The 12163-nt window shown below is 49.4% G+C and overlaps 2 protein-coding genes across 2 annotated transcripts; both read right to left on the bottom strand.

Moving 5' to 3' along the window:
* Positions 1–1484: 1484 nt before the first annotated feature.
* LOC136487297 (uncharacterized) lies at positions 1485–1796 on the bottom strand. The gene has a single exon (XM_066484448.1). It carries the CDS (start codon positions 1794–1796, stop codon positions 1485–1487), a length of 312 nt encoding a protein of 103 aa, XP_066340545.1.
* Positions 1797–10603: 8807 nt separating this feature from the next.
* On the bottom strand, positions 10604–11305 carry LOC136487293 (uncharacterized). Its single transcript, XM_066484435.1, has 2 exons — positions 11056–11305; positions 10604–10959 (listed from the first exon to the last, which is right to left on the bottom strand). Exons 1-2 carry the CDS (start codon positions 11303–11305, stop codon positions 10604–10606), a joined length of 606 nt encoding a protein of 201 aa, XP_066340532.1.
* Between the last annotated feature and the right edge of the window lie 858 nt (positions 11306–12163).

Here is a 12163-nt window from a genome sequence, read left to right as displayed (position 1 = left end):
GGGTCGGCAGAGCCCTCATGTGGCATTCCACTACTTCTGAACCTGCCTCCCGGCAGATGCCTAAGCCGTTTGTTGGGCTCAGGCGGCCCGTTGGCCTCTCCTCGATGGAGATTCTGTGGGTCTGGCTCGAGGTTAGAATCAAATGAGAAAGGTCGAAATGTCCTTGTCCGTTTCTAGACGGGGTCGGGCAAGGCCGCTGGGGCTCATTTCGGTCTTCCTCCCCTGGCTCTGTTTGACATGAGGTGGCCTTGAGCCCTTCGCGGGCCGGCCTTCGAACCTCAGTCAGGCGTCGCTCATATTAAATGAAGTGACTACCGCTTCGTGACGCGACACGAAGCGTTGGGATACAAGAATTTGCATATGCAACGTATGAATTTAACATATAGTTTAATCGAAACGAAAGCGGGGGTCGGTAATGTTACCTTGGTGGTATGAGCCGTGGAAGCTCCTACCAGACGTGTCCAAGCCAGGTTCGGGTCCGATGTTTCCGACGAGGCCAGCATAACCTGCATAAGTATTGCTACTTTTGTTTTTGCAATTGATTTTTAAGCGATCTGCCAGCTTCCCCCTGAAGGGGGGCTCTGCAGGTGGACCCCTCCAAACTCCTTTCGGGAAGGCAGGAGCTAAGGCTAGTAGTGTGAGGAACTGTGAATGCGATTATGCTGGTGAACCAAAAAGACTCCGTAGCTGATGGAGCGTAGGGTCCGGTGGTTCGTCCAGTTGCACTCATCGTTGTATTCCCACACGCCGTGCTTTTGGTTTCCCAAACGTAAGGAGGGGTCGGGCTAAGAGGGTGTTTAAATAAACATGCACCCTCGGTAGCCCCCGAGTGATGTCCATGTCCCTGCCGTTGCTGGGGTCGGAGGCCTAGTAAAGAATTTACTACTCAAAGTAAGTAAACAAGGGTACTTATCTTTCAATTGGTCGTTCGTTGGTTGTTTTGCTTGGGCCGCCCGATCGACCCAGGAGGCCCACTGGGCTTCCCCTGGAGGGAGGTTCTATTGTTGGGCCGTTCCATGGTCCTGCCTGGGGAAGCGGAGAGTTGCCTACAGGTGAGCGTGCCCTAGTCCTCGCATTCGAGGCGCATTAGTGGCGGGCCATGCCCTTGTGACATTCTGGCTTACCAGGCGGTGTCCCGTCGACCAGAGCGCGTCCCGTCGTTTCCGGCGCGTCCCCTCATATTTCTGTCAGCATTGATTTCGCATTTGTATTGAATAGGGGAAGGCAGAGAGTTTTTCGTCCAAACCTTTCGCCTTTCCTTAGCTGCTAAGCCCCCTCTTTAAATAGGGGGGGAAGAGTTCTCGCCCCACCTCCTCGTCAGCCTCCGAGCCGCCACCTCTTCTCCTTCCTTTCCACTGAATGTATCGGTTCCTAAGTAAGAGAGGGTAATACTAGGGAGAGAAAAACTCACAAGTCCGCCCGTGATTCTGGAGCGCGATGTCGAGCTGGAGGTTATCCAACGTAGATGAGATGGCATGGTTCGCCTATGTTGAGGAGGGGTTGCCGCTGCCGGAGGAGAAAAGGCACCGGAGGGCGATGAGCGTTGTCGATTTTGCTGCCGTTGGTCGTGGCCTTCCTTCAGTGGGAGGCGCTTTTTGCCCTGACACCGTTGTCAAGGTTGTGGCTAATGATGATGGCGTAGTCCCTGAACGCCCCGGCGGAGGGGCACCGCATTCGCCGGCGCGGTGCTTGACGTTGTAGATGATGGTGCCTTCGAAGGTCCCGCAATGTGGTGGGATGTTGCCGATGGAGAGCATGGTGCGGCGGCCACAGTAGACGAACTGGCCCGTGTACATGCCCGGACATTGCCAATGGAGAGCTCGGCGCGGCGGCCGCAGTAGTACATGTAATAAAACTAAGCAGAGACTGTAACTGAATAAGTTTGGGGGAGCCCCCGAGTGAATAGTCCTTTGAATTTTTAGGAGTACATTAGTCCTTTGCGTGATGAAATCATTTTGTAAGTGGTTAATTTGTGCAAAAACAAACAAATTTCCAGCTTTTGTTATGGCAAACAGCTTTTCAGCTTCCTCTTCTTGTAGAAAAGGTTTTGGTGCCCTCCAACCCTTCCCATGGCCCAAGTTGTAAGAAACTAGGAGTACGGGTGAATTAATTCTGATCACGCTAGTGAGCAAAGAGGTTGTAGCCGCTGGGGCGTGGGTCTCCCGCAGTCCTACCAGTTGTACTCAGAATTTGTTCCTGAAATCTTAGTCCTTAGGACTTGTTTACGAGAAGATCGGAAAACTTAGATAAAGTTTTCAAAGATAATACAGGAAGTGTTTGCAAGATAAATGTATTTGTACTTGTATCAGCCCCCGAGTGAGGTCCAGCCCCTCATAATTTGCAGGGGTCGGATGTCACTAAAGATTGGGGTTTTGTAAAGACAAAAACTGATAAAAAGAAACATGTGTTTATTTAAGGGTAAAAACGACGTAGCTGCTCAATGTTCCAGGCGTTGGTGAAGACCTCGCCGTTGATGGTTTTCAACTTGTAGGCACCCGGGCGAAGTACTTCCGCAATGACGTACGGCCCCTCCCAGGGTGGGGAGAGCTTGTGGTGGTCCTTGTTGCTCTGCACAAGGCAGAGGACGAGGTCCACGACGTTGAAGGCTTGGTCCCGCACCCATCGGCTGTGGTACCGTCGCAACGCCTGCTGGTACTTAGCCGATCGGAGGAGGGCGATGTCATGGGCTTCATCTAGCTGGTCCATGGCGTCTTGGTGGGATGCCTCGGCCCCCTGTTCGTCGTATGCTCTGATTCTTGGTGCTCCATAGTCAAGGTCCGTTGGGAGAACGGCCTCAGAACCATAGACCATGAAGAAGGGTGTGTAGCCGGTGGCCCGGCTAGGAGTTGTCCTTAGGCTCCAGAGCATGGTCGGAAGCTCAGTGAGCCAGTGCGCACCGAACTTGTTTAACCGGTTGAAAATTCTGGGCTTAAGGCCTTGCAGGAGCATGCCGTTTGTGTGCTCGACCTGCCTGTTTGTCCGGGGGTGCGTGATGGCTGCCCAATCGATCCGGATGTGTTGTTCATCGCAGAATCGAATGAATTTCCTACCAGTGAACTATTTGCCGTTGTCTGTGATGGAGTTTGTACTCCGAAGCGATGGATGATGTCGAGGAAGAATAGCACAGCTTGCTCGGATTTGATCGTGGAGATCGGTCGAGCTTCGATCCATTTTGTAAACTTGTCTATGGTGACAAGCAGGTAGGTGAAGCCCCGGGCGCCTTTTTGAGTGGCCCAACCAGGTCGAGCCCCCAGACCGCAAAGGGCCATGTGATGGGGATCATCTGGAGCACCTAGGCCGAGAGGTGAGTCTGCCGAGCATAGTACTGACACCCTTCACAGGCGCGTACAATTTGCTCGGCGTCGGCTACTACGGTGGGCCAGTAGAAGCCCTATCAGAATGCATTCCCAACTAAGGTCCTTGGCACGGCATGGTGCCTGTAGACCCCACCGTGGATATCGCTTAGCAGAAGTTTTCCCTGTTCGCTAGGGATACAGAGTTGTAGGATCCTAGCGTGGCTTCATTTGTAGAGTTCGCCTTCTACAAGAACGAAGGACTTGGCGCGATGTGCGAGCCATTGGGCTTCCGTCTTGTCTGCTGGTAGTGTGTCGCGGAGGAGGTAGTCGAGGTAAAGCGTTCTCCAGTCGTTGGGAGGGTCAAACTCTGCTGCTGGATCCTCTTCAAGCTCCATGACCTTAGGGTCGGGTGGAGCAGTCGGCAAGTTGGCCCCCAGGGCCGGATCAGGTGGGCCATCGTCGGCTCGTTCTGACCCCTTGTAGCGCACCGAGGGCTTGTATTGATCGCTGGCGAAGACACCTGTCGGTACTGGCTCTCGGGTGGATGCTGCTTTCGCGAGCGCGTCGGCTGCTTCGTTGAGGCGCCTTGGGATGTGATTGAGTTCGAGGCCATCGAATCTGTCCTCCAGCCGTCGGACTTCTTGGCAGTATGCCTCCATCTTGGCGTCGTGGCAGCTTGACTCCTTCATGACCTGGTTGACGACCAGCTGGGAGTTGCCCCTGATGTCGAGGCGTCAGATTCCCAGCTCGATGGTGATTCGTAGGCCATTGATGAGCGCTTCATATTCGGCGATATTGTTTGATGAGGGGAAATAGAGCCGAACCATGTACCTCATGCGGACCCCGAGGGGAGATACAAAGACTAGTCCCACGCCAGCACCCTTTTTCATCAGCGATCCGTCGAAGTACATCGTCCAGTACTCTTGATCGATGACTGCTGGTGGCATCTGGACCTCGGTCGACTCCACGATGAAGTCAGCCAGCACCTAGGATTTGATCGTTGTTCAGGGGGCATAAGTAATGCCCTGATCCATCAGCTCGAGTGCCCACTTTGCGGTTCTTCCTGTGGCATCCTAGCTATGAACAACCTCGCCGAGGGGGAACAACGTCATGACTGTCACAGGGTGTGACTCGAAGTAGTGGCGTAACTTCCTCTTGGTGATGAGGACGGTGTAGAGGAGTTTCTGGATTTGGGAATAACGGGTTTTGGAGTCGGATAGCACTTCGCTGATGAAATATATAGGGTGCTGTACTTTGAAGGCATGCCCCTCTTCTTCCCGCTCTACTACTAAGGCGGCGCTAACCACTTGCGTGGTGGCCGCTATATATAGGAGGTGGGATTCTCCGTTGCTTGGAGGGACCAGGACCGGGGGTTTAGTTAGAAATTGCTTAACCATGTCAAGCGCCTCCTGAGCCTCGGCTGTCCACTCGAAGCGGTCGGATTTCTTTAGGAGTCAATAAAGGGGGAGTCCTCATTCGCCGAGGCATGAAATGAATTGGCTGAGGGCGGCAAGGCACCCTGTGATCCGCTGAACCCCCTTTATGTTTTGGATCGGGCCCATCCTTGTGATGGTTGAGATCTTCTCTGGGTTGGCTTCGATGCCGCGCTCAGAGACAATGAAGCCGAGCAGCATGCCCCTCGAGACCCTGAAAACACATTTTTTGGGATTGAGTTTGATGCTGTTTGCCCAGAGTTTCGCAAAGGTTCGTTCGAGGTCGGCGACAAGGTGGTCAGCCCGTTTGAACTTAACTACGATGTCGTCGACGTAGGCCTCAACGGTCCGCCCGATGAGGTCCTCAGAGCAGTTGAGCATACAACACAAGTGTAACACCTTTGGTGTTTGACCTAGTACTAAAACTTGACATGTCATCATATGCATTGCAAAGCATTCATAAAGTAGAAAATTTTGAATGCATTCACTAAATAAGCTTTATTTCATAAGTTGTTATTTTATGTGATGTAATGTGATTCAAAACTCTAAATAAAGATCATGACCACAAGGGTCAAATTTCATGTGATCATGTGAGACCATGTGTCAATTGACTCAAATAGCCCTAATGGGCCATGTGACTGGTCAAAAAGCATAGTTAAGTAAAAAGGTAAACAAATCAAATTTGAATTCAAATTCAAATCATAAAAGTCCTTTTTGCCCCTTCTATCTATTTCAAAATCCATTTGGAATTTGGGGGTATGACAAAAAACAAAGTTGAAGATTATTTTATACGGATCAACTTTGGTATTCAAAGTTTTTAAAGTTTACATATAAAATTTGGGAGTAATTTGTAAAATGAACTCAGTGGCGATTCTGTAAATATTTCAAAAAATCCGTTGACAACAGAGCGCCACCGCCCCACCGCCGGCGTCCTTTCTTCGGCCTTCTAGGCGTGCCCGTGGCCACCCTTGGCTTCGCGCTGGCATGGGATGCACACTGTGTGTCATTCCCTCGCTCTCCTGGCCGCGCTATAAAGCTCCGATGACGTTATCAGCTTTCCTTTCTCTCCTCTGTTTCCCGACGCCGCCGCCTTAGCTCTGGCGAGCTCCCCCTCGCCTCCTCTGCGCAAGACAGTCTCAGCAAAGCAGTGTTCCAGCTCCGTCTCCTCCTTGCGAACCCATCCCACCAACTGTGGTTGTCTGAGTCCACCGAGAACCACCGCTAGCGACCCTTCTTCCTCGCGGCCGGCGACCTCACCCGAAGTGCCGTTTCACCACGGCTAGCGTCATCCGGTGAGCCATTGCCCTTGCTTGTTGTCTCTATAGCTTCGTCTCGATGCTGTGGTACTTAATCCATTCTTCCTTGGTCATTTTGCCCACTGCAGTCGCCGGAACACCGTCGTCGACGAAGTCTGCTCCGCCGTGACCGCTGTCACCGTCGACCCGCGTCACCATAGCTCCTCCGGTCTCGTTCTTTGCTTCAACACATTCGGGGTGAGCTGCTGATCCTTTCTAAGCCTTTTGTTTGATCTCTACCAACCTTGTTTCGCCGGCGTAGCGCTGCCGTGCCACCGCGTCCGCCATGGCCAGTGTAGTGCTCGGTTCTGACCGCGTAGGGTCTCGGTTGTGCCACCAATCATTGCGCCTTGTCGTAGTGATCACCGTGGTGCCTTTGCCTTCGCCGTTAGACTCACCGTCGGTGAGTTAGCGCCGGTGAGCGCCGTCATCGCCGCGGTCAAAGCCGAAGGTTAGGGATGACAAGTGGGTCCCGTATGTCAGCGACTGTGTAGTTCAAATGGAATTTTTCTATTTTTAGAAATGGATGAATAGTGCCTGCTTTTGTTATTTTTGTGTAGATTTATTTAGAGCTCCAAAAATTATGAAAATTTTTGTGTGACCTCTTTGTGATGAATACTATTTAGGAAAAATATGAAATATTGATTTACAGTTCTTTTTTAATGTGATAAAAATTGCTCAATTAATTTATAAATGTAATTTCCATGATTTTTGTAGGCCACTGTACAACTCCAAAAATTATGAAATTTGTTTTGGTACACTAATTTGTCATGAGGAAGCTTACATAAAATTTTGAGGTCATTTGGAACAATTTCATTTTTTGGCTTATTTCCAAATTAATTCAAAAATGAATAAAAGCAAACCCTAAGTGTTAGGTTAGAGTTTGATCTTGTTTTGGTCATGTTTTGTGACCAGTAGGGTTTCAAGATCAATTTGGTCAAGTCACTTGTGTGGTCCTTGATGGTAGAATTGCAAGTTGGTTTTGTTGGCTTGCAACTGTACTGTGAAGGACAGTTGTATTCAAGGTGTTATTATATTTCATGCACCATGAAAGCATCATGTTTACATTATCATCATGTTGAAGCATATGTTATTATTTCATGTAGAATCCGAGAGTGAACCGATCCTAGTTGAGCAAGTTGTGGAAGGATCCCCGGTTGTCTCGGGATTCGATATTTGTGGTACTGATCCGGAACCCGAGATCGTCAACGAAGGCAAGCCCCGGTTTATGCATTAAACCATTACCTTGTTTACTTTGAAAAGTTTATCACCTATGTTACCTATTGCATTAAGTTGATTTATTCAAATGTTACCTACTTGATGCATTGCCTACCTTATTAATTGTTTACCATCCTTGAAGATGATTTCATTTACAAAGGCGTAGAATGCTTAGTATGCTTTATGGTAGGCTTTCAAAGTAAAAGTTTCGATACAATCAAAGATGGCATACTGGCCAAACAAAGAAAGAAGATAGAATGAACTAGAGACTAGTCGGGTGACTTATCTTGAATGTTGGGTAATGTTGCCGACTATGTCGCTTAAAGGCCACTCATTGTGGATCTTCTGAACGAGACACTTTGTAGTACTGGTCACATACTCTGGTAAGCCTACTTCGGCTAATCCGATACTAAGATGAATGCCCACGCACTGGGAGTGGAGAGATGGCGGGAGTATCGTGTACCCTCATGGCTGGAATGTGGCTGGATTTGAGGTGTGCTGTGCTCTCAGGTGGCGTGGAGACGGCTTAGTATAGGAGGATCCAATAGCGAGGTTGATATATGCAAGATTAAGTTCTATATATGTCGTGTGATAAGGAATCCCCAGCTGGGACTTGAATCAATTCGAATTGCCGGTGCTCCGTGGATATGGAGACTCGATTCATTACAGAAGCAATGCAGGACTGGTGAATTACTAAAACTTGAGAAAAGGAATGGAATGAGAAGGATTGGAACATGGGATATGAACACTTAGTATGAGATAATGAACCAAGAAGACTTAAGGTAAAAACTTGAAAATAGGATCAAGAATAGTAAGCTTTTGGCAAAGAACTTTTGAATCTTGCTACATCCTTACCTTGCCCCAACTCCTACATCTCTAAAGTCTTTCACCCCCTTTTACGTCGGGTCAGTCTTGTTGAGTACTTTTGTACTCAGGGTTTGTTAACCCTTGTTGTAGGTGAGTCGCATGCGCAGGCTTGTTTTGGTCCCTGCTGCATGTCAGTGTTTGAAGTCAATGACGATGAGGAATGATGAATGGCCTTTGGACAAGGCACTAGTTTGTATGATAAATAATGTTAATGTAATATTATCCCGCTACTATGGGTGTATGACACTTATGGTTTTGTAAGTTTGAAACAACTGGTTTTGTAAACTATGTTATCTTAAGACTTCTGCTATATTTTACTTTGATGTATATATTTGAATAAACTGTTGTAATCTGCAATGTCTGTGATTGGGATCCTGTTTGAAAAAGATTCGTGGATGATTCGGGTTTCCCGAGGACACCCGACAGACCTGTTAAGTTGTTGGGAACTCATGTACGCTATCAGAGGTCTGTTAAGACAACGATAGGTGCACGTGGGCCCGATTTCTTAGGAGGTTCTGCCAGCAGGGACCAAAACAAGCCTGCGCATGCGACTCACCTGCAACAAGGGTTAACAAACCCTGAGTACAAAAGTACTCAACAAGACTGACCCGACGTAAAAGGGGGTGAAAGACTTTAGAGATGTAGGTGTTGGGGCAAGGTAAGGATGTAGCAAGATTCAAAAGTTCTTTGCCAAAAGCTTACTATTCTTGATCCTATTTTCAAGTTTTTACCTTAAGTCTTCTTGGTTCATTATCTCAAACTAAGTGTTCATATCCCATGTTCCAATCCTTCTCATTCCATTCCTTTTCTCAAATTTTAGTAATTCACCAGTCCTGCATTGCTTCTGTAATGAATCGAGTCTCCATATCCGCGGAGCATCGGCAATTCGAATTTATTCAAGTCCCAGCTGGGGATTCCTTATCACACGACATATGTAGAACTTAATCTTGCATATATCAACCTCGCTACCAGATCATCCGATACTAAGACAAATGCCCACGCACTGGGAGTGGAGAGATGGCGGGAGTAGCGTGTACCCTCGTGGCTGGAATGTGGCCGGATTTGAGGTATGCTGTGCTCTCGGGTGGCGTGGAGATGGCTTAGTATAGGAGGATCCGGTAGCGAGGTTGATATATGCAAGATTAAGTTCTACATATGTCGTGTGATAAGGAATCCCCAGCTGGGACTTCAATCAATTCGAATTGCCGATGCTCCATGGATATGGAGACTTGATTCATTACAGAAGCAATGCAGGACTGGTGAATTACTAAAATTTGAGAAAAGGAATGGAATGAGAAGGATTGGAACATGGGATATGAACACTTAGTTTGAGATAATGAACCAAGAAGACTTAAGGGAAAAACTTGAAAATAGGATCAAGAATAGTAAGCTTTTGGCAAAGAACTTTTGAATCTTGCTACATCCTTACCTTGCCCCAACACCTGCATCTCTAAAGTCTTTCACCCCCTTTTACGTTGGGTCAGTCTTATTGAGTACTTTTGTACTCAGGGTTTGTTAACCCTTGTTGTAGGTGAGTCGCATGCGCAGGCTTGTTTTGGTCCCTGCTGCATGTCTGTGTTTGAAGTCGATGACGATGAGGAATAATGAATGGCCTTTGGACAAGGCACTAGTTTGTATGATAAATAATGTTAATGTAATATTATCCCGCTACTATGGTTGTATGACACTTATGTTTTGTACGTTTGAAACAACTGGTTTGTAAACTATGTTATCGTAAGACTTCCGCTATCTTTTACTCTGATGTATATATTTGAATAAACTGTTGTAATCTGCAATGTCTGTGATTGGGATCCTGTTCGAAAAAGATTCGTGGATGATTCAGGTTTCCCGAGGACACCCGACAGACCTGTTAAGTTGTTGGGAACTCGTGTACGCTATCAGAGGTCTGTTAAGACAACGATAGGTGCACATGGGCCCGATTTCTTAGGAGGTTCTACCACAGCTGGTAAGTTGCCCCAGCGTTCTTTAGATCGAACGGCATTGAAATGTAGCAGAACGATCCAACAGGGGTGATAAAAGACGTCGCGAGCTGGTCGAACTCTTTCATCGCGATCTGGTGGTAACCGGAGTATGCGTCAAGGAAGCAGAGGGTTTCACATCCTAAGGTGGAATCAACTATTTGGTCTATGCGTGGCAAAGGAAACTGGTCCTTTGGGCACGCCTTGTTGAGGCCCGTGTAGTCGACACACATCCTCCATTTCCCGCTCTTCTTCCGCACAAGAATGGGATTTGCTAGCCACTCTATGTGGTATACTTCCCTAATGAACCTAGCAGCCAACAGTTTTGCTATCTCTTCACCGATGGCCCTGCGTTTTTCCTCGTCAAAGCAGCGTAGGCATTGCTTCACTGGCCTAGAGCTTGGGAGGATTTTTAGGGTATGCTCGACGACCTCCCTCGGGATGCCTGGCATATCCGAGGGTTTCCACGCAAAGACGTCTTTGTTATCGCGGAGGAAGTCGATGAGCGCGCTTTCCTATTCGGGGGAGAGTGCGGTTCCGATGCGGACTTTTTTGCCCTCGGAGTTGCTAGGGTCCACGAGGACCTCCTTGGACCCTTCCGCTGATTCGAACGATTCGGATGACCTCTTTGTGTCGGGTGTTTCTTCAATGACCTCCTCCCTGAGGGTGGCGAGCTCTTCGGAGGCGACGACTACTAAGGCATGTCCGCAGCATTCGACTTTGCACTCATAGGTGCGACGGAAGGAGGTGCCGATGGTGATGACCCCATGGGGGCTCGGCATCTTCAGCTTGAGGTATGTATAGTTGGGGACAGCCATGAACTTCGCGTAGCATGGACGTCCGAGGATGGCGTGGAAGGTTCCGGGGAACCCTACAACGTCGAAAGTAAGGGTCTCAGTCCTGTAATTGGACTGATCCCCAAAAGTGATGGGCAGATCGATCTGCCCCAGTGGTATGACCTACCTACCAGGCACGACGCCATGGAAAGGTGCTCGGATGGGGCGGAGGTTCGTTCGGTCGATGCCCATCTCATCGAGCGTCTTGGCGTACATGATGTTGAGGCCGCTGCATCCATCCATCAGTACTTTTGTGAGCCACTTTGGGTCGACAATCGGGTCGATGACAAGCAGGTACCTTCTCGGGTGTGGGACGGCATCCGAATGGTCGGTCCGGTTGAAGGTTATGGCGGATTCTGACCACCGAAGGAAGGCAGGCATGGCCGGTCCAGCCGTATAGACCTCGCGGCTTGCGGCCTTCTGGCGACGCTTGGAGTCGTAGGACGTTGATCCTCTGAAGATCATGAGGGCGCCATTCGGCGTTGGGAAGGCGTCGTCCTTCTCCTCTGCGTCGTCTGTGGTGGGGGCAGGTTCCTTCCCCTGCTCCCCTTTATTGAGGCCCCCGGACAAGTATTTGCGCATGAGGCCACAATCCTTGTATAGATGCTTGGCCGGGAAAGCGTGGTTTGGGCATGGCCCCTCGAGCATTTTTTCAAAGTGGTTCGGAGTGCCCTCCGCGGGCTTCCGGCCACCCTTGCGGTCGACAGCGGCCACGAGCGAGTTGTCGCGCCGTTGCTTCTTATTCTTTCTTTTGGCGGGACGGTTGGAGGCGCCTTCGCTGGCATCCTCATCCCGTCTCGCCTTGCCGTCGGGGCGGTCGAAGATGGCTCCGATCGCCTCCTCTCCTGAGGCATGGCTGGTGGCGATGTCCAGGAGTTCCTTGGTGGTCCATGGGCCCCTACGCCCCAGTTGGTGCACTACCGAGAGAATCGCCAAATGTACCCACGGAGGGTTTCATCGGCCTTCTGGCGGCAGTTCTTGAGGTCCCATGGGTTTCCAAGGCATTTGTACATGCCCTGGAAGTTGCCCACGAAGATCTCTGTAAGACCCGCCTAACTTTGAATGGTGTTGGATGGTAGGTGCTCCAACCATGCTCGTGCCGAATCAGCCAAGAATAGTGGGAGATTGCGAATAATGAAATCATCATCACTCGCACCATCGGCCTGACATGCAAGCCGATAGTCTTCGAGCCAAAGCCCAGGGTTTGTTTCCCCATAATATTTAGGGATGTTGGTTGGC

This window comes from Miscanthus floridulus, chromosome 10 (assembly GCF_019320115.1).
Source record: "Miscanthus floridulus cultivar M001 chromosome 10, ASM1932011v1, whole genome shotgun sequence".
Taxonomy (NCBI): Eukaryota; Viridiplantae; Streptophyta; class Magnoliopsida; order Poales; family Poaceae; genus Miscanthus; species Miscanthus floridulus.
The sequence above is the reverse complement of the archived record's forward strand: the minus strand, read 5'-3'. Positions and strand labels throughout refer to the sequence as shown.